The sequence below is a fragment of the Amblyomma americanum genome, chromosome 10, assembly GCF_052857255.1.
Source record: "Amblyomma americanum isolate KBUSLIRL-KWMA chromosome 10, ASM5285725v1, whole genome shotgun sequence".
NCBI classification, from domain to species: Eukaryota; Metazoa; Arthropoda; class Arachnida; order Ixodida; family Ixodidae; genus Amblyomma; species Amblyomma americanum.
Window position 1 is genome coordinate 93,483,339 of NC_135506.1, and position 27,762 is coordinate 93,511,100.

General features: G+C 48.3%; 1 protein-coding gene and 1 long non-coding RNA gene across 2 annotated transcripts; both read left to right on the top strand.

Annotated features, from left to right (window-relative positions):
* The first annotated feature begins 2,301 nt into the window (after positions 1–2,301).
* LOC144106344 (uncharacterized) lies at positions 2,302–10,019 on the top strand. Its single transcript, XR_013308977.1, has 3 exons — positions 2,302–2,506; positions 7,983–8,071; positions 9,938–10,019. It is a non-coding gene; the product is annotated as an uncharacterized LOC144106344 (long non-coding RNA).
* Positions 10,020–23,922: 13,903 nt separating this feature from the next.
* On the top strand, positions 23,923–26,288 carry LOC144108556 (uncharacterized). Its single transcript, XM_077641763.1, has 3 exons — positions 23,923–24,005; positions 25,319–25,402; positions 25,606–26,288. Exons 1-3 carry the CDS (start codon positions 23,954–23,956, stop codon positions 26,286–26,288), a joined length of 819 nt encoding a protein of 272 aa, XP_077497889.1. The 5' UTR covers positions 23,923–23,953.
* Positions 26,289–27,762: the final 1,474 nt, after the last annotated feature.

Consider the following 27,762-nt stretch of genomic DNA (forward strand, 5'->3'; position numbering starts at 1 on the left):
ACAGTGGCTGCAGCTGGGCTGACCAATTGAATACAATGGGTAAGACCAATTGGGCTCACCATTTGGAATCCCAGTTGGTCCAATTGGTTCGTCCATTTGGACTATCCAATTGGAACCAATTGGAAATCCAATTGGTTACAATGTTTGTTTTTTACTGGGTTCTCCATCCTCTTTTGTAGGCAAAGCTAAACTCACAGGCACCCCGGACTGTTGAAGTTACGCCTTCTTACTAACCTATGATCGCCAAATGTTACATACGAGTTTAAGAAATTAAATGTACTCTTCATTCGAATGTTCACCGGGGTACTCAAGGCAGTTTTATTGTGCGCGCTTCAGTAACTGCAAAAAAAATGCACGGGGCGTGCAGAGATCGCGTAAAATCTCAATGGCATCCAGGAGGCAATGGCTGCATCGCAGAATTTTATGGATGTGTTGACTGGCAAGCAGCTATACCCATTCTACAGCAGCTGAGCAGAGCACTACACAAGCAAGTTCAAAGGAACCGCGAAAAACTATTTCCTATAGTTTCCACCATTATCTTTTGCGCAGCGCATGACTTGCCAATTCGCGGGAAGGAGTCTGACAGTGAAGTCTCAATGATCTCCTTGACTTTCGGATAGAAGATTGAGATACTCGACTTCAGGAAGACTTCGCTTCTTCTGCTGGCAGTGCTAATTACACTTCCGTCCGCGTTCAGAATGAGATCATCACAATCTGTAGCGACATCCTGAGAGAGCACATAGTAGCCGAAGCTAACAGCGTTTGCTTTTTCCCTCTATGCGGACGAAGCTGCAGATATTGCTGGGACAGAGCTGTCTATATGCATTAGGTTCATTAACAAGGCAGGAACCAAGGTTTGCATTCGAGAGCAATTTTTGGGATTGTATAGCTTAAGAAACTGCGATCTTGAAGTTTTTAACGGATGCCGGGCTGATTCTGCCGGGCTGCTGGGCTGAGGAAGATCGGGATGAAGTTCTGAACTTTCTGACTCCGTCCTCAAACACCATACGGTGGGTCCATGGTCATATAGGGACCGCTGGAAATGTGCTGGCTCACCAGCTAGCCCGCGATTTTCGCATCTCAACCCCTGAAATTTCGCGCGAGACGTCAACCTACAAAACGCACAGTTACAAAACACTATTAGCAACTCGAAATTTCATTCCAACACCTACCGCAGGCCCATCCACCTCAACTTTACCCAAGCGCACATACTTATTCAAAGTCCTTTATTACATCTGCCCTTCTCTCCCTGTTCCAACTACACTGCTCCCTGTGCCAATTTAAAGCACTGTCCTCTCATCCTGCCCCATTCCTTCGTCCCCATCTCGTGAACCCCACTCCTCCCGTTACTGGCTATCGGAGGCGCACTGAAAGATCAGCTCGTCCTGGTCTACAAGGTGCAGGATACTGAGGGCTTCGCCTGCGCTCTTTTGCTTTTTACGAAAATGATGCTCTAGTTCTTGATGGGCGCGAAACGCAAAAAGGCGGCCGTGTGCTGTGCGCTATGGACCTCCTTCACCCCGCGACGTCACGAAGATGCGGTGGCACTGATGTTAGCAGCGACTTTCGCATGGTAGGCAAGACAGGTTCCGCCTGCCCGTGCCTACTGCAGCTGCCGCAGCTACCGGCGGCTGCTTCAAGCCTGTGCACTGCAGAAGCAGCATATATTGACCAGCTGCGTCACTGCTGGATCCGCGTAGTAGCATAAAAAATATTAAATTTGCCTCGATAGGTTTCTCGCGCATAAATGCCGCATTCGGAAACTGGCTAACAGGCATTGGGCCACGGTACCCAGTAAACCACGAATATGCAGAGGATATCCACAAATGGTCCTAACGTCCAATGTCCATGTATCGATATCCTCTGCAAGTTGAGGTGACTATTGGATTCAGATATCAGTTAGTGGATATTCAGAGGATATTCGAATATGCATGATGTTCTTTCAGCACATTGAAAATTTTGGAAATGTGCTAACAACTTACCAGAACTAGATATTATTGTTTTGGAAGGCATGAACATGCTGAAATTATGCTACCTTTAGATTTTAATCATTCCTGCTTTCGCAGTCTTACATTTTCAGGAACTAATTATTTCAAGCAGTCGACTATTGCACGCCCTGATTTTATTTTATGCGTGCGAATGCATGTACGGTATGATTATTTAAAGAAATTGCTCAAGTTAGACCGACAGCCACAAACGCCGCGATTTCAAAACCAGAACAATAATTAGAACTCTCTTGACACTGGGCAGCCTAACGGCCATGGGCACCGTCATTAGCCGCGACGCTAGCTTCACATCCAATCCAATCCAAGCGCCATTACCAGTTTTGTTGCGGCGGCCGCAACGTTTTCATGATTTCTTTCAGCGTTTCTTCGCAAGTTTTTATTTGTTGTTTCGCGAGTTCACATTTTCTTCGCTGTGGCGGCAAGCTTGTTGTGCATGTTGTACAGTCCTGAGCCCTCACTGGTGGAAGTACTCGAGGATTACGCGGATAACAGCAATAATGGTGTGTTTATGACACTGTTCTGTCAAACACAGTGTAATACCCCTGTTACACGGGCGTTTTCAACGGCAGTTCAGTTGAGCCTCAGTTGAACTGAACGGCAGTTAGCGGTGTTACACGGCAGTGCTAACTGCCGTTGAAATCTCAACGGCAGTTGAGTTCGACTGAGATCGGGGACCCCAGTTGAACGGCCAACTGACAAGATGGCGACCAATGGGCCGAAAAACTTGCCCCCTTAATGGATTGTCTTGGCTCAGTGTGCAGCGGCATAAGAAAAGCATAAAACTAAATAAACAAGACAAATAAAACTTGAGATGCATTAAACAAACGTATAAAAATAAAACAAAACAACAAAGAGGTTTACTTAGTTAAAAGTTTTGTCGCGTGATCACGTGACTGAAGGCGTGATCACGTGACTGTCCGACTGCCGCGCGAAGTGTGAACCGTGTGAGCGGCGCAGTAGCAGTTGTAGCAGCACGTGGGCAGCAGCATGGAAGCCACCGAAGAAAGTTTTTTTTTAAAGAAGTTAGGACGGCGCTAAAACGACAAAGACAAAGAGGCACGAACACAACAGGACGGGCGCCCGTCCTGTTGTGTTCGTGCCTCTTTGTCTTTGTCGTTTTAGCGCCGTCCTAACTTCTTTCAAGATATGAACCAACTAGCCCAAATCAAAGTACTTCTTGAAGAAAGTTTGGCAGCAGCGCAGCGTGGCCCCGTCGTGGCCAAGCGCTTCGTATGGACGGAAGCGATGACGAACCTTTTGATTGATTTATGGGAAGATTACCTTCCCCAGCGGCGATCGCAGAAACATAATGCATCTTTATATGCTGAAATGACCGTGCGATTCAATGAACTAATCGCCAGCACGTGTTACTGCGTAACAGTCAAGCAGGTGCGGCAGAAACTGGAGAATCTGAATCAGCAGTACAGGTAAGTGGCTGCGTTATTATAATTCAGTACGAACTTTGCTGCCTAAAAGCGTTTGTCACCCGGCTTGGACAGACAGGAACATGCAGAATGACAATGTTTACTTGGCAGCTAGCAAGATCAGTGGCACTGTATTGCAGATTGCTATATGTGCGATTGCAATTTCAGCTTGGCACAATACTATCTGCAGCTCTACTGTAACCTCTATCGCTTGCATTTCCACGGTACAGGAAGCTTTGTTGGTAGTACCGAGAGTGTTGATCAAAAGGAATAACTAGATTACACTCGGCTTGGCAGAGCGCCCACGCACAAAAATAAAACGTGTGGGTAAGTGGAGGGATGGAATTCCAGAACAAATAAGTTCCAGATAATCTTAGGGATCATCGGAAATGGCTATTGAAACGGTGGAGTGTACCCAGAATGTGGGAAACAGAAGTGTTCATTTACTGAGTGATTGTCGACTTCAAATGAAACAATTTTCTGCAATTGTTCCGGCATTTGCTTGCATTGAAAAAAGAAATTATTTTTAGTGGTGCACCAAGAGAGCCTCACAATTCCATACGTTGCGACTGAATACCTTTAATGGTAAGAAATGTTGCCACAATTATAAAATTGCTGTTTATGCTTCTCTTTATGTACAGGAAGCGTGTGAGATGCTCAACTGGGTCTGGTGCCATCCTGTGGCCTTACTTTTACCGCCTGCACCGATTTTTGGGAACGTTGCCTTGCAATGATGGAAGCCTTTTAGAAGAAAGTTTCCAGGTGGGTCAGTTGAGATACGTTCTCTGAAGTCAAGACTGGAATGTATGATTTTGAATCAAATGAACAGTTTGTCTTGCAAAATTGCAGCCATATAGTGCAGAATGTTACCTTGGCAGTAATAAATACATCATGCATGATGTCAAAGCAGATCACTTTATTGCACATTTGAGTCTTATCGGTATAGTTGTCTTGCTGTATGACACCGCACCCCGTATGGTAGTAAGGTCAACAACAAAAATTGTCTGCAAAATATTAGCTAATTCAACAAGTACAGATAGCAAGAGTCCAAAAAAAGTCGGCCATTAATGATGTGTTGGTGAAGGTACAAGTTTCTAGAAGTACCATTTCCTTTATTCACGAATGTAAAATTCGGCCATGAAACAAGTTAAAAGCAAATGAAAGTTTTAAGCTCGGCACATAACAGTACAAGGAAGTGTACTGGGGTTACTTATGTAAATGTTCCTCTTTTCTTTCAGCTGGAGGTGGTCACTGAAATGTCAGCAGGTGCGGAAGTGGTAGCTTCTTCACCAGAAGAGGCTGTAGACGCAACTGCACTGGGCACAGAGGAGGAGGTCTTCGGAAGTGGGAGCCCATCGTCAGGATGCAGCAGATCAGATGGGCCTGCAGCAACAGGAAACTTTAGATGCACTTCTCGAGGGGAGAAAAGGAAAAAGAGTTCAGCATTCGACCGACTTATGAATGCTTACGAAGCAGAGTCAAAAAGAGCAGCCCTGCTTTCTCAAGAGGAACTGAAAATTGCAAGAAAGGCAAACCGTTTGCAAAAAGAAGCTAATGAGATACAGAAAGGGATTCTTAATGTCATATCTAAATATTTCAATAATGGAGTTTAATAAAATGTGAAGGTGTGAGCAAGTAAGACGAAAAGCGCGAAAAAACACACGGACGCAAGAAAGACGAAGGACAAGCACTTGTCCTTCGTTTTTCTTGCATCCGTGTGTTTTTTCGCGCTTTTCGTCTTACAATGTATTACAAACTAGCCCACACCCACACCTTACTGAGCGAGTCTTGTTTTCTTTTTTCGCTTCCAAAAGCACAGGCTTTCTTCAACAGACATATGCGGCTGTCATTCTATTACTGTGCAGCAACATAAAACAGTTTTTCCTGCACACATTCACCTGTCATTATTTAAATTTTATAAGGTCTGAAATGATTCCAGACTGGAGAGTGGTGAAACTTACACATTCATGGTCAGGAGATGCCTTGCCAGAGCGCTTCGGACTCTCTCTGCGGACACACTTGCAGCGCTGCTAATGCTCACTGGCTGTTGAAGCTGATTGCCAACTTCTTCACTCCAGTGGCTGTCGCACTCATCTCGCATTTGCTCACAAATGTTATGAATAGTACAGCACGCTAGCACAATACGATTGGCATGGCAAATATCACATTCTAGCCCCTTCAAAATTCTGAATCTTGCCTTCAACCTTCCGAAAGCATTTTCTACAACACGCCTTGCCTTTGACAACGTGTAATTAAAGGCGTTCACAGCTTCATCTCCTGTTTGACGGTGAGGGTACGGCTTCATTAGATGAGGCAGTAGGGGAAAAGCTTGATCGCACAATATGATGGCTCCAACCTCTTCTCCTGCAATGACCTTCCTTGGCACCGAAAAGTAGCCTGCCTCAGCTAACTTTGGTATCACAGTGCAGTCATAAACACTGGAATCATGGTTTTTACCAGGTGATCCCACAATCGTATGCATAAACTTGTATGCGTGGTCAACAAGTGCCAGCAAGATTATACTATACCACCCCTTATAGTTAAAGTAATCTTGGGCATTTTCTTTGGGCGGTGAAACTTTGATGTGGCACCCGTCGAGGGCACCGAACCCTTGTGGGAACCCAGTCACGGCTGTGAATTGTCTGACGTGGTCTTCTATCTCGTTTCTTGTGGGCATCTTCATCACCAAAGGCTTTAGTTCGTCCACAGCAACGTCACAAAATTCCCTAAAGATTACATTCACGGAAGGGCGGCTCACTTCGAAAAGATTTGCCACGGTTCTTTCTTCACCCGAAGTAGCGAGCCTATACAGGGACAGAGCAACGCGTTTCTCCAAGGGGATAGCCCTCCTCATGTTAGTGTCTACTCGCTGAAGCCGCCTGCAGTAGCTTACAATATAGGCGAACGTTTGCCTCGTTACTCTAAAGTTCGCCTTAAAATCTTGGTCCGAGAGCGTTGGCACTGTAGTGTCATACCAGGACGGGGGTCGATGAAGCGACCACAGTCGTGGCTCCGCGCACATATCTAATGCGCATGCCATGAGGAAGCGGCACCGCTTCTCCGCCGCTTGCCTCTTCCTTTTTATGGTGAAATTCTTCAGTAGCTGTGCGTGCAACTCACATCTTTTGGAAGCAAGAAAAGCCTGCTGCTGCACCAGCAGAAGGCACAGCTCATCGTGGCGATTACGATCGCGCTGATATTCCAACATAGCCGGTTGGCGTGCGTCACAGAGCCGAAGCGAGCAAGCGCACCGCAGCAATAAAATGCTTCGAAGTAGACACGTTATAAAAAGGCAGCTTTCGACGATGGATGGGCCGGCACACGATGGATTGCAAGAAGCGTCACAAAGAAAACGACGACCAACAAACCGGCCCACACATCGGATAGTCTTGGCTACCAATCGACATCGTCGCGCAAATTTCTACACCAAACCAAAAAATACGCAAAAATAATTGTAACTATAAAAGAATATATACACTGCGGTCATTTACAACAATAAAAAAATGCATGCACTGCTTTTTTATATTTTTAGTTGGCTCTAGTTGCGAGGTCACGTGGTTAGAGGGCTAACTGAACCAACGTTTTTAGATCTCTTTAAACGTTGAACTGAACTGAACGCGAAGTGCTCGTGTAACAGCAAGCGATTCCAGTTGAGTTCAACGGCAGTTGAGATCCTCAACTGAGGCTCAACTGAACAGCCGTTGAAAACGCCCGTGTAACACGGGTATTAGTGTTCGTTTGTGGCATTGTGCAATTTTCATGCTGGCAATTTCATCACCCGGTTTATCAGTTCATGGAGTGCAGACATGGATTTAAAATCTGTGGTGTTTAGTTGGGGCTCGATTTGTCCCCGAAGTAGTTTTGCGGGAATGGCTGCGCTCTGTGCCACTTCTCTGCCTTAACAGCCTGCACGTATGATACTTCAGTGCTCAGTTGTAAGGCAAAGTTGTTGGCAGTTAGCTGTGCCCTCTAACAATTGTTGGAATAGCCTGCACTTTGATGGCCCACATTCCACTGCATATTCCGGCCGTCCGGCATGCTATGGCCTTTACTACAGGGGAAAGGGTGGGGAGGGGACAGTTTCCTTTCTCCGTCGGCTCAAGAAGACAGAGTTTTTGCAGATCTTGTGTTGCTGTAAAATTTGCTAACAGCGCTAAATACACTCTTATCTGCCTTCGTTTAGTCAAGCCCTTGTGTCTAACTCTGCATTTTTTGTACCCGGAATTGTTTTTTTTTTCATCTTTGTGCTTTTAAACTTTTGTGGGAACTTGGTCTATTCTCGCTTCTTGTAATTTCCTTTTATTTCAGTAGCACATTTCAAGATAATTGGCTACTGAATACTTTTTGTTTCAGCTCGTGGCTTTGACTGCTTTTTCTAAAATTTTCTTTTTTATTACAGTGCGTAGAATGAAAGTTGTGCTGTGAAAATTCTTGCTACTGATTGTGTGCCCCAGCAAGGGTTTACATCTTATGTATACAATGAGAGTTGCTGGTTGTAAACCTCGTATAATGCAGCAGGGCATGACTATTTTTCTTTGCTGTTCCATTTCAGATGTTTTGTAGAACATGTTCAGAGAAACAATAGCCTCACGCATCTTGCCACTCAGTAGATGCATTTTGCGTCATGAAGACAAACAGCTGGTATGAAACTGTTTTTCATACTTCATTTTTAGGTAGTTATAGTCATGACTACGGAAAGCAAATAGCTTTCACCGAATATTTTCTAGTTCGTCATTAATTACAGGCCAATTACCAACTACTGCCGTGCCTTTCTTCCTCACATAACACACAAAAAATTCAATCAATCACTTTTCTTTGGCCTCATTGACTCGCTTCATTTAAACCTGTTTTCCCACTTGTCCCAACTTCGATTCCGTAAATTATTTCGTGAAAAACAATTTCTAATGTTCTACAATGATTAACATACATTTAGAGCTTCTGGGTTTGGAAAGAGCTTTGTTCTTAGATGTCTTCAAGACATTTCTCACTGTTAAGCTCCAGGTTTCTGTAATAAAACTAAGGCACCACAACATTGACTACTTGGTTCTCTACAGGATCACGGACTTCCTTTTTAACTACACAACATATGACTGCTAATGCAACCAGCTCATGGTTTTCCCACCCTTTCAGGCATGCGTCAATAATGTGCTTTAGCATGTTTATTGTTTCTGACCTGCATTAGCAGTTCATTCAGTGTTGTTTCTAGTTCTATTTCTTGCTGCTAGTTGTTCTGATAGTTCTAACATTGCATCACTTTGGACTAAATTTAATAACACTGTGTAATGGTTTCGCTAGAGTATGGAGCTTTACTTTATAAATTTGAGCATTTCTCATAACCAGTCACCCTGTCCCTATTATTTTCAAAATATAGTCACCTTGACTTCTCCCTAGCATACAAGTACTTTGACAGATATTACAACCTTTAACAAAAATTCATGGAAGTCTAATATTGACTACCTAACATGAAAATCTAGCTGCATGCTGCTGCATTTATTGCATAATTTTTCCAGTGAAACTGAAAAGGCCTACCTATATCTGGCTTAATCTACGATATCCTTGTCCTATGTGGGCCATGGCTGGTCTCCTTATAAATTCCCTCAAGAATGTGCACACCTGCTCAATGCATTTCATCCTGCCTGCTTACTGCAAACATCATAGACATGAAGAAACCAAATATCCTCCCTCACTCTTTGCCATAAGGTGTCTTTTGTCTTTTTCAATACACCACAATTGGCTCTGATCGCACTTTGTTATACCTGCTACTTCATACTTGCATGCACCAACCACACTCATGAAGTCAGCATATGTCACCCAGTATGGTGATATACGCATGCTCATTCCTGCTGAAAGCCTTCTTTCATTTTCACCACTGTCCCACTGCAGTATTTTTGGATACGGATTAAGAACAAAGCGACAGATGTTGCTCCATCCAAAGGCGGTGATCGATTATCATGCCATAGTGGTTAATCCCCTTTCATCTACGACGTCACACTAGCTGGTGCAAATGGGGTAACACCCATGTCATGAGACTGTTGATGCTAGTGGATGGAGGGCCTGCTTTGAGAAGGCATTTGCCACTTCATTCTTGAGTTTTATTCGAATGCAGTCGCCAGCCAACATTATTCACTATTGCTGTGCACATTCTAACTTCATTGCAAAAGTATGGTTGCATATATGTACTTGAAATTCTTGGTTGTCATCCTTGTGTTTGCTGAGGCTTGGGTTTCTTTCTTCATGTTAAGCATTCAGGCTATTGCATGTGATCTTTTTACTCTAAAACCCCTGTCTGGATTTAGTCTTACCTCTGGTAAGGCTAGAGGTTATAGTGGATGCATGTTTGTGTACTTGGCTTCTACCGCATGCTTTTTCCTCATTACTTTTCAGAAAAGGTACAAAGCCAGTTGGATGAAACATTAGCTTTTGCATTATCTTGTGCACCCGTTTTTTGTCCATATTTCCTGCTGTGTCATTACTACTGTTCAACACAATGCACTGTTATATTCACAGGCCTCCGAGGACCTGGAGTAAAAGAATGGACAGCAACAGACGCTGATCATTATGGCTACTGGGCAATAAAATATGGCTGAGGGCAAAACAAGTGATTGAATTCCTTGACGTTCTTCTGTACTCGAAGCCTGTGCTGTGCATATTCCTTGCCTGCGTACTGCCTCGAGGTGCAATATTCTGAAGAAACGAGAACTGCAGCTGTTTGATTACCCTTTGTTATTTTATGCGCTGTACAGCTTACAAGAACAGAATGAGTATGATGAAAGATCACAAAGTCACAGAGAGCACAAACTAAGGACTTCACTACACATGAATGTTCTATCTTGCACATACTGGAAATGACACTTCAAGTAACTTGCATACCAGAAAATGACACTTCTTTGTGGCATGTTTATGTTATTGCATTGGTCAGAGCCCAGTGTGTAATTTTCTCATAATGCACCTGTTATTTGAAATATTATTCCCAGATCATGTACAAAATATTGAAGTTTCCTGTGTAATGAGCAACTCTTGGTTTTTGCTTTGTATCTCTCTGTCATATCATGCATCATATTTGTTTTGTTGTAAGCTGTACAGCGCACAAAATAAATGGTACAGCATCCAGCCCCCAACCTGAAAATAGATTGGCAGAATATCTGGTTAACATCCTCTGAATGTCTAGGAATCGTCACATGTGGGCATAATATGAGCATTATATGGACATCCACTATAATCAAAATGAACATTGTATGGACATTACATGGATGTAATATGAGCATTTGTGAACATCACATGGACATCTGATATCTTGTGGAGGATATTATATGAATATCCACTGGACATAACTTGGTTGGCTGGGAAGTAAAGCGCGAAGTCTGGGAGTCGATCGGCACTGCCACTCAATGCACTTAATAGCATGCAAATTACTGCGTTCATTCACCTGAACTTCAGGATAGTAGGCTGATTATTGCTCAACAAAAAAAAAGACATATGCAGCTGCACACGTACTTACCACCTTGAGCCGGAGTGCACGGGCCCCGACAGGTTCACTCGCCCCCAAGGAATGCGTTTTTTTGTTAATAGCACACCATGTTTTAATGGCGCGTTTTATGAAATTTAATATTTACTTGAAACTGTTTCTTGATATGACGACGTAATTATTTCATTCGAGTAGAAAGAAGTCTGGTAAGTTGTGTCAATCTTGCGCGGTCGCGTTGGTGTGCTTAGAATAGCGTACCTTAAGTGTGCTAAACGCCATATGCTTTTTCATTGCATCATGAATGTGTCATGTTTCATGAGGTAGTACATGATCGCTAAGCTTGTTTGCAAAGGAGCAGCCGCAGGCGTGCTACTAACAGACATGTGGCGAGATTGAGACGGGACGCGGCAATGAAAAGTGTTTTCGTTATTCATGCATGCGATATGTAACTAAACTTGGTGCAAATATGAAATTCCTACGCTAGTTTCAGTAATTCCTTTTATTTATAGCTATACCTGGTGCAGTTCTGGGTAATTATAATTAACACCGTCGTCAAGTCCCCCCAAGGTTTCAAATAATTAAGTAGATAGTGCACAGTTTTTTTATGCCAGCATGTACATAAAGCCCTGTTCTGTACGATGACGCGATTAGTTCTTTTTCTATATGATCAGTACTTATGCATGCATAGTTACATGAAAACGTTTCTTACAAAAAATAACACAGTACTGCACGTGTAGGGAAAAAAATCAAGAGATTTATTACGCTCCTCAACGTCTCAGGAATAGTTTGCGGCAAATGGATTTTTCATGCGAATTACGAAGGTGAGTGATCCAGTCGCAGAAAATGTGAGAGGTCAGAAAACGAACCATAAAGTTTATTCCCTCGTTTATGGCATCATCGCTTTCGCTTTGGTCAAAGAAATGCGGCACTGAAATCAAAGAAATTACCTCACAATTTTTGAGGACCACACTTCTATAAAGCGTAATTTATAAATTTGTACTCAATATTTTGCTATAATTTTTCGTCACGAAACGAATTCAGGGCTAGGAAAGAAAATAATTCTAGAAATAAAAAATTTTCACCAAATCGACCAGCTTAACAAGAGGACAAGTCGGCCTGGCTGGTGCGTGGTCATGCAGCTAAAAACAGCGCTAAGCGAGACAGGAGATCAGGGACACGACGCTGTCCCCACTTTTCGCACAGCGCGACATACGTATGTCAGCAGACGATGAGCGCATGTCTGCACCGACGAAACAAGGCCAGCACTTCCCCTCACTATTGTCCCAAAGTAAAATCATTCCGGTTAGTGCAGAGTGTCAAAACTTGTTTTTTTTTTTCAATGCCTACCGCATAAATAAACGGCAGGAACGCTTTCTACATGTTTACTACTAACGATATATACAATACACAGTAGCAAACTATTTCTCTTTATAGGCCACACGCGGCCAACGCGAGCTCGTGTACTTCGACAAATTACTAAGTTGGAAGCATCGACCATTGCTCTGATTCGCAGAAACTGGAAACGCGCCTACAAGCCTTGAAAACCCGCACTCAACACCTATCCGCGACGCCACTCCCCGCCCTTTTGCCTACCACGAGCTCGCTAGCGACTGCAGCGCCGCCTCGTTTGTTTACAAACATGCAGGAGGTCATATCAGTGCACGTACGTTAAAAATCCCCAGGAGGGGGACGGGTCGAAATCATTCCGGAGACCTCCACTACGGCGCCTCTTTGTTCTATGACTTTCCTTTTCCCACAGCTCGAACCACTAAGAGTGACAGTTATTGAGTATCTCCCTATTTCTGTCCTCTCCCCTAGTCTCTCCCTATTTCTTTTTTTTCTGAATTCCTTGGAAGGTGTCAGGTAGAGCTATCGCTGTACAAAAGAAAACAGCATGGTCACCACCTGCGGACATCACCGACAAATTTGGGCGGCACGTGAAGCTGAATATGTTCGAAGTGAAATTGAAATTGTTTTGGGGGGAAAGGAAATGGCGCAGTGTTTCACATCTCAGCGGACACCCCAACCGCGCCGTAAGGGAAGGGATAGAGGATCCGACCAATCCGACCAAGAGAACAAAGGAAGAAAGAGGTGCCGTAGTGGAGGGCTCCGGAATAATTTCGACCACCTGGGGATCTTTAACGTACACTCTCTGTAGTGAAATGAGGCCGCCGCGGTCGGGTTCGAACCCGGGAACTCCGGCTCAGTAGACGAGCGCCCTACCACTGAGCCACCACGGCGGGTCTGAATGCTTGTAAGATTTTGCGTAGACTTGCTTGTAAGATTTTCTTTGCTTCATCTTTCGTTGCCGTTGGGTGTAACCAAAATCGACGCACATTTATAAAGCTGGCGCGGCGCGAATGAAAATTCGCCCGCGCGCGGAGTGGCATTTTCAAGAACGGAGATCTCCGATTACAGATGCAGCGAGCTGTGACCTTGCGCGTATCAAGTGATGCCCTCTCCACCTCGCCCGGTAACGGAGACGCCCGGTCGCAGAAGTGGCCCGAACCTTCTGGAACCTGTCTCCTCGCCTGACCAATGACGACGGAGCGCTGAACTAGATAAATTTTGCAGGTATATTCTCCGGGGTTATATACCAGGTGTTTCTGGGAAGACTGAAAAATATTCAAAAGCTTTTTGGGCATAATTGTGACTTTTGCGGCATATATGATTACCAGTGTTGGCGGACACCAGAAAACCGGTGAATCGTCTTAAATAGTAAGCCGGTGAATTAATTCTTAATAATTAATTTTTTGACTAGTAGAGTTGGGCACCCAGTTGCAATCAGAGATTTGTAGCCGGTGGTTATTAATAGCCATATCAGAATTTCGAAAACACGATCACCCTTGGCGCTGTGGCTCGACAAAATTTCGATTTTTTACTAGTTACATATGAACCGCAAAGGTTGCTTTGCCTGCATGCTTTTCGAAAGGGCATGTATTTTGGCACTATGTAGCCAGATTTAGTCGAGCTACAGCGCCGAGGACAATCGCGTTTTCGAAATACTAAAAACTGATATGGATGTTACTAACGACCCTAACGACCCGGCAACAAATCTCTAATTGCAACTAGGCGCCCAACTCTACTAGTTAAAATTTTAATTATTAAAAATTATTTAACCAGCTTACTACTTAAGACGATTCATCGGTTTTCTGGTGTCCGCCAACACTGGTAATACTATGCCGCAAAAGCCGTTTTTTTTTTCTTTTTTTTGAGGCGATTTTTATTGCCTCAGGGCATAAAAACTGTGAAGTGAGAGATGAGTAAAATACTTAAATAAATGAAAAAAGGTGGGTTGCTATGTGTTTATTCCGAAAAGTCTATTTTTGAAAATTTTTGAAAGTCTTAAATTCCCTGAAATACCTGGTATAATAGCCATACTTGGTCCCTTTTCTGGACAAGCCTACTGTTTAGAGGTCGGAGAACACACGAGATTTATATATAGAAAGAAATGCTTCCTTGCTGAGCGTATTGCGCCATCCTGTTTTTCTTGCGCCTTGTTCACGTCTGACACTAATACTATTTATTTGCCTCATGCACACCTTATACCAACCACAATGTTTTCGAAAACAGTATTGACATGGAACGACCCCAAAGGAGACAATGAAAGAGGAAGAATATATTAGTCATAATTTATATGCCTCTGATGTACTCCTCCAGTCACCGGTCACTCTTGCTAATGTTTGGCCCGGACTTCACAATCAAGTGTGCCTAGCTGTAAATGTCGCTTAACTAATAAAAACCAATTTACGTATTTTTGATTCTTATATCGACGCCACATAGAAAACAAAACGAGGCAATTGAAGAGGGAATCTGGAAAACCACTGAGCTGGGTTTTTTTTTTTTTTCCTTTATCAAAACCGTGTGGAGCGGATCGCACAGCTTCGAGCTGACTCTAATCGTAACCAAATTTCGCTTCGGAACCGAACGTCGGTATTCCACCGCTTACTCTCGGCACTACTTTCGTCAACAGTGATATCCATAAGGCTGTATCACTAATCAATATTATGATAATAATTGTCAATATATAAGGTATTATCCATAAGCATACTGATATCTGGTTGATGAGTATCTCTTTTTTTTTCAAGTTCGTCACTTAGTGAATTGCCAGTTTCGCCATATGTGTTACTGACATCTTAATTGACAGCTTTGAACAGATACTGAATTAGAGCCGGGTAAAGCTTCAGGTCCCGACGGTATTCCAAACATAGTCCTCAAGGTATGCACTATAATTATTTGTCGGTTCTGTCGTCGGTTCTGGCCACCTAGATCAGGCCGCGCACCCCAGGCCTGGTGACGCAATTCCATCGGGAAGCGGAGTAATCTAATCATTTTTTTTTCAAGCAGCGTTAATTGGAGAAACATGCGCGAGGCCTTTTCCCCGCAGTGGGCGGGGTCAGGCTAATGATGATGATGATTTTTCACTTGGCATGCACAGTAAATGATAGATTGCAGCGTGTTATCAGCTGAGAGTAAAGGCACTTAACTACCGCCTCCCCTGTAAATAACGACTAAATGACCTCTTCAGCTGCCGCGGTGGCTCAGTGGTTATGGCACTCGGCTTCTGACCCCAAAGACGCGGGTTCGATCCCGGCCACGGCGGTCGAATTTCGATGGAGGCGAAATTCTAGAGGCCCGTGTACTGTGCGATGTCAGTGCACGGTAAAGAACCCCAGGTGGTCGAAATATCCGGAGACCTTCACTACGGCGTTCCTCCTTATAGCCGGAGCCGCTTTGGGACGATAAACTCTTTAATACCATAAACGCTTCCTCTGCCCTTCGTTGCTGCGCCAATGCATAGAACTTTGTCGTTACCTGTGTTCGAGCACGGCCACGTGACGGGTTTTCCCATCATGCATGCGGCCTTGGTTCACGAGATTGACCTTTAAAAAAAGCTTTAAAATATTTTTATCACAACTTCACATTTTTGTGACAAAATTCCGGGACTGCAATTTATTTATGCTCTTTGTTTACTATTCTCTGCGCACTTCTCCCCCTGGCTTCCTCCCTCCCCCGAGTCCGCGTCCCCTGCGATGAGCATATATGTCAGCACCTTACATACAATGGCCAAAAAATCGCCTGCTCTTTCATTAAAGAGCCCTTCGTTCCTCCACCCTATCTACATCTATCTGCACACTTTTCCAGAATCATCGTTGTTAAAAATCAATTGGTCCCACAGCATGGCAAGTTTTTCTCTATGCGCGATGACACTGACAAAGCTGCATAGCTTTCTGTAGGCGCACCCTGCGGTCAGGTGGATGCCCGCTGAATTGCAGCCTCTCAGTTAAATAACTATCGTAAATCGCCCATAGTAATGGCGCTAGAGTTCTTCGTTCTCTCCCCTTCACGTATACCCGTCACGTGGCTGCACTATAGGCTGCTCAATCGTAGACACGTAAGCGCCAGCTGCGAATCCTGGAGTGTATTCCCGGGATCCAGGCTCGGCACAGAAGCTGTAGTTGCCGGTGTTGTTGCCGTTCAGTAACAACGGGTGCACTCGTCCAGCCTGCCAGGCGTCAACGTGACCGCGTCCGTCCAGAGCTGCACACCGCATACGCGGCGACGGCCGTTACGAAAGCTCTGATCCGGGACCGCGAAGACAGCGTGCGCGCGCCGCCACAACCCGGACGCGCAGAGGTGAAAAAAGCGAGGTCGCAATCATCGTGCTCTCGTCTTTCCTATTTATGCCTCCCCGGTGAAGCTCATCACACACACGAAGAAGGGGCGGAGAGTGGCAACAGGCTGGCGTGTTGCACAACAGGACTCGCGAAGCCCGGCATGGCATGGGAGTCGCGTCGGGGCCCGAGTCGTATCACCGCGCGAAAGTAATTGGCGTATTACGCAACGCGGCACCCAATGCATTCGCTGATTTCTTGTTTTCTTCTTTCGTTCGTGTGTTGATGACTCGTGTTATGCATTCCCATTCGGTGATAAGTCCAAATACTTTTCCCTTGCTAATCGATACCTTTCCTCGCTAGGCGATATTCGTGAGCACGGAGGCGGAACGCAAACGGTGCTCCGTGCGCTGTGCGTTCTCAGCGGACGTTAAATGACTGGTCTGCTCGCTTTTGTCGACCGTTTCTTCTTGCGGCAATTCAAATTTCCTTGCCCCAAAAAACTGACACCCGGCTGTGGCACTGGGAAACACGGTAGAACAGTTTCAAACGTATTTTTTTTCGTTCTTGAAGGTCACTTTCTCATGGTAGTGCGCTTCTGCGAATCCTGACGTCGCGGACAGGGCGACTGCTGCGCCGCCTAGACGGCCTGCAGTGGCAGTAATGACTGTGGCATTAAGCACGATGCATAGGCTTATTAAAACTATAGTTCACAGTAATAATAATAATAATAATTGGTTTTGGGGGAAAGGAAATGGCGCAGTATCTGTCTCAAATATCGTTGGACACCTGAACCGCGCCGTAAGGGAAGGGATAAAGGAGAGACTGAAAGAAGAAAGGAAGAGAGGTGCGTAGTGGAGGGCTCCGGAATAATTTCGACCTCCTGGGGATCTTTAACGTGCACTGACATCGCGCAGCACACGGGCGCCTTATCTTTTTGCCTCCATAAAAACGCAGCCACCGCGGTCGGGTTCGAACCCGGGAACTCCGGATCAGTAGCCGAGCGCCTTAATCACTGAGCCACCGCGGCGGGAATTTTTATTTTCCCCATTTCTGGTTTTGAAGCGAAAAGCTTCACTACGCTAGTCAAAACCGCGCTTCGCGCGAGCCGGTGTATGTCGGAGCACGAGTGACATCACGCACGGCGCAGGTGGCCGCCGCCGACTCCGTCGCCTGACCTTTCGCCGCTGCCGCGCGTGACGTCACGCGCGGCGCATGTGGCCACTGCCGCGCGCTATGCGTCATCGTTTGACGTTCGCCGCAAGCGCGTGTTTATCGCGGAGGCCGACTATGTAACCGCTTGCAAGAGAATAGGCGTGCGCATTCAACATGGAAGGAGAAGAGAGTGATACTACCGATGCAGAAGTGACACCACGGGAGTTGGCTGAAAAGGAGAGAAGAAATGAAAGGCTGAGAGCTCAACGAGCGTCCGAGACACCCGAACAACGAGAAGAACGTCTCGCTAAACGACGCAGCAAAGCATAACCATAAGCTAAACCATAAGCGTCACCGAACCTTTTCGCTTCGAGATATCTAGGCTTAACCTTAGCTAAGTCCCAGTCATTTTTTTTATTTCATTACATATAGGTTAAGAAGTGTTGCTTAATAAACTTTTGCATTTTTGTTTTATTTACCATAAAATTTATGACAGTTCGTGCGGACAACTTCCGTCCACAAACTTCCATCTACAACTTCCGTCCACGGCACTCGAGCTAAGAAAGGCTTACGCCCTAACAATTTTGAACACCTGGGGATCTTTAACGTGCACTGACATCGCACAGCACAGGGGCGCCTTTTGAATCGAAAGCTGCACATACGCTATAGCTAAAGCCGATTGGCCGTGCGTTGCCGGTTAACCTTCAAGTGAGCCAGAGTGTGGCTATAGGCCTCGCCATGTGAGGTCCACCTTGGTGTCGCGCCACTTTACCTTTGACCTTTGGATTCTCCGGTAGAGGGCGGTAAAATAGGCCGCAGCGTTCATTGGGTGGCCAACCTCTTGCGATGAACCATTAATTTAACAGCCAACTGCCAGTGTGGCAGGGTGGGCGCGCTGCCTGTCCAGTGTGCGGAACGCACTCAACGTTGCAGACGCCAAGTCGCGTCTATTTGCCTGATACACCACAGCTTTCGCTCTCTAACGAGGCAGCAGTAGTTAAACCGCAGCTAATTTTGTAGCGAAAGCAACACTACGTTAGCTGGAGCGATTTCGCCCGTCTCGGCCATCTGCTCCTACTGCGCAAGCGCGAGTTTCGCCACAGGTGCGCAGCGCGTGACGTCACAGCAGCGCCGCCGCCGACTCCGCCGTTTCGCCCCCTACCCCCCTGCGCGTTGACGCCACGAATATACAACGCCTGAATATGGGAGGCGATGCGCTCGGCTGTCAGTTGCAAGCCATGGAGGAAGAGAAGCCTTGCTCGTTGCAGCAGCTTTCGCTACGCATAGCAGAGCTAAACCACCGATAATTTTTTTTTTTTGCGTTTCGTCTCCATCGGAACGCGGCCGCGGCGGTCGGGTTCGATCTCGGACACTCTTACACCGTGATCTCGGACTCTCCTGCTTGGACCGATTCGGTCTGCAGTATTCTGTAAATAAACAAATAAATAAATAAATAGACGAGCGCCTTAACTACTGCGCCAACGCGGTGGTCGCAAGAGATTGGTTATCAGGAAATGAAAGGCGCAGTAACCTTCACTTCACGGTGGGCACCTTAACCGCACCATGAAGAAAGGGAGAAAGGTAAGAGTGAAAAAAAAAAAAGGAAGCGCTCGGCTACTGAGACGGAGTACCCGGGTTCGAACGCAAAAGGTGCCCGTGTACTGTGCGATTGCGCTTCGCCTCCATCGAAACGCGGCCGCTGCGGTCGAGTTCGAACCCGGGAACTCCGGCTCGGTAGCCGTGCGCTTGAATGCCACATCCACATGAATGCCGCATTATACCTTCCTTCACCCAACGCGATACAGACGCCACGCCTTTCCTGTCTTCATGCCCTTTCTCTCCAAGCATCGCGCAGGGCACTGAATCACATCGACTGGCTTCACCGCGCACCGGACGGCGGCTCGCTGCTGCAGCATATGCACTCGCACCCGCGCTCACGAATGGGCGAGGCGCTGCTCGAGTATGAGCAATTGACCCAATGCCCACCCCCGTACGGCTCCTGCGCGCACTGGCCTGCTGCCTCGGGGGTACAGCGAGAGATCGTCGGCATTGCGGGAAAGCGCAGCACACCCCTCTGTGCTGTGCAGCAGCTGGCCAGAGCCGTCATACACGAGGAGCTCCAGGACCATCTCCTCGTGTACACCGACGGCTCAGTGGCCCGCGACAGCTGCTCCCTTGCTGCGGCGGCTACCATTCCCCGCCCTGCGACTGCACAGCCAGCAACACGCAACCTTCCTGGGCTCCTCCACCACGGCGGAGTTAATGGGGATTCGGCTCGGGCTGGACCTGCTACTCACCCTCGACCCTCCGCCGCCCAGGAGTGCTCTGCTGTGCGACTCCCGCGCCGCCCTCAGCCGCCTGCAATCCAACGGCCGCGGTATCCCACTAGTGCGGGACATTCGCGCATCGAGCGCCTCGCGCAGAGAGGATGCGCCGTGCGTGCACAGTAGGTGCCCGGTCACTGCGGCATCGCCGGCAACGAAGAATCTGATGACCTCGCGACCGCTGCACATCAGCTACCTCCCAGTGATCTGCCCCTTGCGCTGGGGGACGTGCGTGCGGCCATCCACGACCCAGCACCCCACCCAATGATCCTCCGCGTGCGCATTGGCTGCGTGTGGCCCGGGGAACGACGGGAGCGTCACGGATTCGCGACGACGAGTAAAATGTGTGTGACGGATGCGGTGCAGTGGAAACACTAGAGCACCTGCTCATTCACTGTGCCTCGTACGCTGATGCTTGCGGCCTATAGGGCGCTGGGCATACTACCAGACTCCAGCAAGACGCTACTGTGGCCGCAAGGCAGTGCGCGCACCCGTGAGCCACGGAGGAAGACTACATAGGAGTGGAAACTCCGCTGTCTGCGGCGACCAGGAAAGGTCACAAGCCCGCGGCGCCACTATCATGCTGGCGGCGCCTGGCGGCCTGGAAAGGAACTACTGCCGTTTCGGGTGCCAGGGCAGCCGGTCGAGCGTGTTGCTCCCGTTCGGCCGCGCGCGCCTGACTTCTCTTGAGGACACTCTCGCGCGCTTCTTTACCGCTGGTAGCCCAAAGAGCAACTGGTGCTACGCTTCAACCATTTTGAGCACAGTAAAAAATAAGACGCGTTCTTTTCCTTGACCGCTATAAAATTAGCTGTAGCATCTGGTTGTACGCAGGGCTTTTGTTTGACACCCGCGCGATGACTTTGATTGGATGGGTATAAGCACTGCTGGCATTCGTCGAAGGCAAACATGCCTTCACGTTCGTCGAGTATGTGAGCACGCTAAGTTTCATCTGCTGGAGGAGAACGCGGGCGTCGTATGGCGCAGCGTTTATGACTACACGTCAGTCGAGAAGGCAACAAGCGGCAACAACTTCTCACCTTGTTCACCTCCTCCCTGCAACACTTGTAACCGCTTTTGCAATTTCGAACAAAACACCTGCGTCCCATCTTATGGTACCTTCGACTGGTCGCTCCGATTCCCTCAGTTAGAGCGACCGGAGCGGGGGCAAACCTGTCCAGCAAACGCGCATGGCAACTCCTCCGACACCTCATCGACCCCACAAACACCAAATCATCAACACAACACCACGTGACACGCCTCATACACCAACATATTGACGATCCCGAGGCCCTCATAAACACACTTCAGAATACATACACCTCTCCTGGTGCCCCCACACATCTACCCGCCTACACAGGACCAGCCAATCCAACACTCGACACAGACATCACTGAGACGGAAGTCAGAGCGTCCCTCCTGACTCTCCGAACCAACTCCGCACCTGGTGCCGACCAAATCACAAACTCCATGCTCCGTAATCTATCTGGACGACCAATCGATCACCCAAATTACGCAATACTTCAACCAGTGCTGGAGGGAGGGTATCCTCCCGCAGTCCTGGCGCCATGCGATGGTAATATTCATACCCAAACCAAACAAAACACTTACACTTCAAAACCTTCGCCCCATTTCGCTAACCTCATGCCTCGGAAAGCTCTTCGAGCATGTTGTGTTAGCGAGGCTCACAGCGCACATGGCGGACAACCATCTATACCCGCATAGCATGGTTGGATTCCGCCCCCATCTGTCCGCACAGGACGCCATGCTTCAACTCACACATGACATTTTCGACCCGCTTCTGCCTGGTCACACCAAGGCAGTCTTAGCTTTGGATCTCTCCAAAGCTTTTGATTGCATCGAACATCAGGCGATCATGACTGCCCTATCTCCATTGAATGTGGGTGCGCGCACGTACACCTACATTCAAGCATTCCTCACTGACCGCACGGCTGAGATACATTTTGGCCCTCTCTCTTCCCCCTCCTACACGCTTCAGAGTATCGGAACCCCTCAAGGGTCCGTCCTCTCCCCCTTCCTCTTTAACATCACCCTCATCCCCCTCGCCCGAAAATTGGCAACTATTCCCCACCTTAAGCACACTCTTTATGCCGACGACATCACACTGTGGACCACCCACGGCAGTGACGGCGACATAGAGAACATCTTACAGGAAGCAGCCACCCTCACCCAAAATTATGTACAGAACATCGGACTGTCTTGTTCCCCAGAGAATTCCGAACTGCTCCTCATCCGGCCTAAGAACCACCGCTCCCCCATTGCCATCGAACTGAATGGGGACCCTGTACCGGAGGTTGACACCCTCCGCGTATTGGGCCTGCATATCCAGAACGATGGCAAAAGCACCACCACCCTCAAGAAACTCAAGCAGGTTGCAGGCGCGATATCGCATCTCATCCGCAGAGTTTCGGGCCATCATAGAGGCATGAAGGAGCGCGACCTTTGTCGCCTCATTCATGCCTTTGTCCTCAGCCGTGTGCTCTACACTACCCCATACCTAGAACTATCCAAACACGACATAAATGTTTTGGATGCCTTGATCCGCAAGGCATTCAAAGTCGCACTTCATCTTCCCCTCAACACCCCCACAGACAGATTACTAGGCCTGGGCCTCCACAACACGATCGGGGGACTCGTGGAGACCCATCGACAGGCCCAATACATAAGGCTTACACAAACCTCCACAGGCCGGTATATCCTGTACTCCCTCGGAATCAGAATACCGGCCAACGACCCAACCCTCCTCCCCATTCCTCGATCCCTTCACCGAGAGCTGGTCATCAAGCCACTGCCAAAAAATATGCACCCTTCCCACCATGAGCAACGCCGCAGAGCCCGTGCGAAGGTACTCCACCGAGTATACGGCTCCGAGGCGGACGCCGTATGGGTGGACGCCGCCTGCACGGGTGACGAAGCAACCGCAGCCGTGGTGGACTCCTCTTCATCCGCCCTCCTCACACTACCTCTCCCCCGAGACACCGCCCCAGAGGCTGCAGAGGAAGCCGCCATTGCAATTGCCATCACCCGCACGGAAGCCCGGTACATTTTAACACTCAAAAACTGCAATTCTAAATTTTGCGCGAGGCCGAGTCCACGTCCCTGCTTTTCGCATACTGGACTCGCCCGATGCACCCCCACCCCGCCATGTAGAGCTTATATGGGTGCCTGCGCACTCCGGGAATCCCGGAAACGAGGCCGCCAACCTTTTAGCCCGCGGTTCTTTAAACCGGGTTCAGGTGGCCTCGGATCGGGGATTCGCGAGGGAGCGAATGCACTCGTTCAGCGAGATGACGCAGGCCTACAGAGCCTCGCGCCAGCTCTACCCCTCGCCCCACCCCTCCCTAGATAACAAACACGCAACACTCTGGCGCAAACTACAGACACACACACTCTCCTCACCCCTGACCCTAGCCCACTATCATCCCTCCTTCCCCACTCCTGCCTGCACCTTGTGCCCAGAACCCTTCGCCTCCTCCCTCCACATCCTCTCCCTCTGCCCGGCGGACCCTCCCCCGCGCGGCCTAGAGGACCTCAAGACCTGGGAGGACTGGGAGACCCTGCTGCACTCAGAGGACCCGGCCGTGCAGACCATCGCCACAGGCCGGGCTGCCAGTGTTATGGACCTTAGGGACAAACACTTGAGTGAAGTGGGGTCGTGCGGGGACCCAGGGGCATGCCCCGATTTCCTCTGGACAATAAAGTTTTTCTCTCTCTCTCTCCCGATCTGAGGAGGATGCAAGACTCGCCAGCTGAATGTGCAAGTGCTTTTCAGAGCAGTGAGAGGGACGGAAATCGCAGGAAAGGGCTACTTCCTCCAATCTCAGACCACAGCGCCGCCAAGCAGCCGACGCCCGCTCCCAACAGGAGTGACAGTTTCTGTTTGCCTACGAAGTGCAAGCGAAAGTCCACGAACGTATCCCTACCGTCCTGACTGCTTCCCAGTATGGACACCCCGACGACCGCTGCGCAGCAGCTGTTATTCTCCCTTTACGACGGTAAGTTTGCAATACGAAGAGTGTGCACAGTGCGTTCAAACCCACAACTGGCTCTTTCCCGCGCTCAGGCTTTGTGTCGCTTGGTCAGCATGGTGTGGTGTGGGCGCCTCACTTTCGAAGTACACATTATTAAAGCAGTTTCACATGCTATGACTGAGCGAATTCTACGACAAGTGGCGCGACGTAGTGAAAAATTTCCTACTTTTTCGTTGGAACCTTGTCGCGCTGGCCGCGCGAAACAGGTGCGTGCACCGCGGCAGTAGAAATTGCGAGCGTTGTAGTTTCGCATTTGAAACAACCTTTATTTGTTAGGTGCATTTACGAATTGCGTTGTGGCCTGTCCTGGACATGTGCGCTTGATAGCGAATGAATGCGCCAGTGCACAGCACCAAGTATGCGGGCACGCTGCTCGTCAGCTGTGTAGTAGGCTTGCAGTACGTTCAGGACTCAGCAGCAGTGCCGGGCTCTCTGCCCCGTAGCATGTGCTCGTACCATCTGATACCTGTTACAAGTCGTACTCCGTGCTATGGTACATATGTGTCAGAGGAAGTAATGACGGCTAGCGGCGGCTTTTTCGTGCACAACTAGGTATGGGCACCGAGGCCGCACGGCGGCTTGAGCTGCCAAAAGCCTGATCGTTGCACGATTACGCGGAGTGTCGACCAGTATAAAACGTACACTTCAGCCCGATTCAACAACGGCCCAGGTGGTTTTTTCGGGCAGCGTGGAGCGGTATGTGTACATAGCGAAACTTCATAATATTCAGTGGAATCATCAGCAAGAGTGAAACTCCAAAATGTAATGTGTTCCCACATGAAATTTAGTACCGGGTTCATAATAAACTGCAGCCTCCGCGGTGGCTCAGTGGCTATGGCACGTGCTGGCCCGAAAGACGCGGGTTCGATCTCGGCCGCGGTGGTAGAATTTTGATGGAGGCGAAATTCTAGAGGCCCGTGTACTGTGCGATGTCAGTGCTCGTTAAAGAACCCCAGGTGGTCGAAATTTCCGGAGCCCTCCACTACAGCGTCCCTCACAGCCTGAGTCGCTTTGGATGGTAAACTCCCATAAACCAGAAACAAAACCATAACAAACTTCATCGGTTATGTCAGCTCACCAGGAAAGTATATGTTGTTTACAGGGCTGAGGACGTGGGTTATTTTGTTCTTGACAGCTATTGGATTTAACACACTTTACATATTGTGACATTTTTTGTCGGTTTCTGTCGCAGACTCAGCAGGCATAAATTACCTTCTGTCTATAATCCATGCGTGAGGAAGTAATTTAAATATTTCCCAATTTTTGTTCCTGAACAGAGAGCCAAGGAAGCGAAAATCAAGTACAGCTGCACACAGTGCCTGAAAATGAGCAGTCGAGCAGCAGCATGACGTCACCTTATGGTATGTATATATACCGCCAGGTGCAATCTCATGTCTTCGATTTGAAATCATTTACCTTCTTGCAAAGCCTTGCATGTCTGTAATAACATTTGTCATGCAGTAGTATTAGTGCATGTGTATTTTGCATCTATAGTAGAGCAAGCTAACTGCAAGCATCAAATGTTACAAATGTGCTAATTTTTTTTATTCATATCTTGTGACAGGACCATGGACTACAGGTGAAACAAAGCTGCTTCTGGACTGTTATGTACGCTACACGCCACAGGTGGGGCCTCAAAGGAGGTTCCGCAGCAAGAAAATGATGTATGAGCAGATTGCTCAAGACATACAGAGAATTCTTGGAGTCATTCGCACAGGAGTCCAGTGTGAGACCAGGTTCAAGACGCTGGCCAAACGAAAACGCAATGAGGACAGAAATAATGGAACTTCTGGACAGTCTCGCTGTGCAGTGCCGTATGAAGAAGAATTTGCAGCTATCAGAGCAATTGATGACAGCATTGAGCCTGAAGTTCTGCGAGGTGTGGGAAAAGTTTCATACAAAAAGACCATCTCAAACACTGCTAGTGCAGCTCCTTCGAGTGTCAGCTGCTCTGATGGCATCGAGGAAAGCGTCAATGATATATCATCTGATGACCCTACGGTAGACTCTGGTTCATCATTTGAGGAGAAAGAAAATAAAAGGTACCGCACAGACAGAAAGATGCGCCCGAGCACATCTAGGATGCAGGAAATGGCATTATTTTTTGAGGAAATTCGAAAGATCAACAATGAAAAAGAAGCTCGGCGCGAAGAAAGAGAACAGAGAAAAGTAGACAGGCACCAGGCACTACTCAAAGCTGATGCGGAGCAAATGGCAGTGCTGAAGGATATTTTGAACTCAAAATAAGAAATTGTTCTTGATTGAAAGAGCATATTTATTCAAGAATTTTCCTTGTCAAACTGTGCTGTATTCAAGAATTCTTTGTTTGTACCTGTTGAAAGTCACAACATGTGTTCATAAAACTGCAATAAAAGTTTGAGCTGTAATGGGACCGACAGGCGCAGCGCAGCGAAGAAGCGGACGAGTTCAAGCGGGACAATGAAGAAGCAGACGAAGTGCAGCTGGGTTTTTCGAACGACGCCTGTGAGTGTGCCCGTCGTGTCGCCGGACAACCAAGACCAACCGACCTGTGCTTCAAATAAACGCCTTGACACTTGGTGGAGGTGCCTCGGTTCCCGTCCCGGTCCTCATCCTGGAACTTCGAAGTGGAACGCTCCTCGTCTCCGCCACCATGCCGGAAGGTCCGAGTGAACCATCGCAGCCCCTCCCTGCCACCGTACTCTGTCACGGGGTGCAGCGCCAGCGTGACCCTTCTCCTTTTAGTGGCACCGATGACCAAGACGTCGACGATTGGCTGGCCTCCTATGAGCGCATCAACACTTACAATCGGTGGGACGATTCCGTGAAACTTAGCAACGTCCTATTCTATCTAACGGACGTTGCCAACCTATGGTTTCGCAACCATGAGGCCGACCTTCCCACCTGGTCGTCCTTTAAAACAAGCTTCGCCGACGTTTTCGGCCGCCCCGCCGTCCGGAAGCTTCGCGCCGAGCAACGTCTTCGTGCTCGATCTCAGCTCCCTTCCGAGACGTTCACAAGCTACATCGAGGACATCGTTGACCTGTGCAAGCGTGTCAACCCCTCCATGTCCGAAGGGGATAAAGTCAACCACATACTTAAAGGCATAGCCGATGACGCTTTCCAGATGCTGCTGGCGAAGAACCCCACCTCCGTCGCTACCGTCATCCAGCTGTGCCAAAGCTTCGACGAACTCCGCAAGCAACGCGCATCTACGCGGCAGTCCGGCGCGCCTGCGGGGGGTCTTGCTGGCTTGGCCCTTGGTGGCTCGTCTGCTGAGCAGTCCCTGTTCATGCAGCAGGTTAAAGACTTCATCCGCGAAGAGGTCGCTCGCCAGCTTTCTCTGCTGCATCACCTTCCCGACCCCGTCTGCCCTCCGCACGACCCGGCGCCATCTCTCACGCCCACTCTCCGTCGTGTTATTCAGGAGCAGGTCGCTGCAGTTCTGCCATCCAGTCCCCCACCTCCTCCTGTGGCAGCGCCGCTCACCTATGCTGAAGCAGTCACCGGTACACGGCGCTGGCCCACCTCTGCCGCCAACCCTAGCAGCCCGGCCTTTTATGCTCCACCGCCGTCTATACCCCCGCCGCAGGTCCCGGTTCGTCGACCCCGCCGAAACCCTACGAACCCCTGGCGTACCGAGGACAATCGACCGATATGCTATTCCTGTGGTCTTCCGGGCCATGTCGCACGCTTTTGCCGTCAGCGATCTCCTCGTTCTGGCGATTTCATGCGCAATTTC

Excerpts from the sequence above, each read along its gene's own strand:
- LOC144108556 (XM_077641763.1), top strand. The coding sequence starts at position 23,954 with ATGGACACCCCGACGACCGCTGCGCAGCAGCTGTTATTCTCCCTTTAC. Across the intron at positions 24,006-25,318 it reads GTTATTCTCCCTTTACGACG|AGAGCCAAGGAAGCGAAAAT; the intron begins GTAAGTTTGCAA and ends GTTCCTGAACAG. Across the intron at positions 25,403-25,605 it reads CAGCATGACGTCACCTTATG|GACCATGGACTACAGGTGAA; the intron begins GTATGTATATAT and ends ATCTTGTGACAG.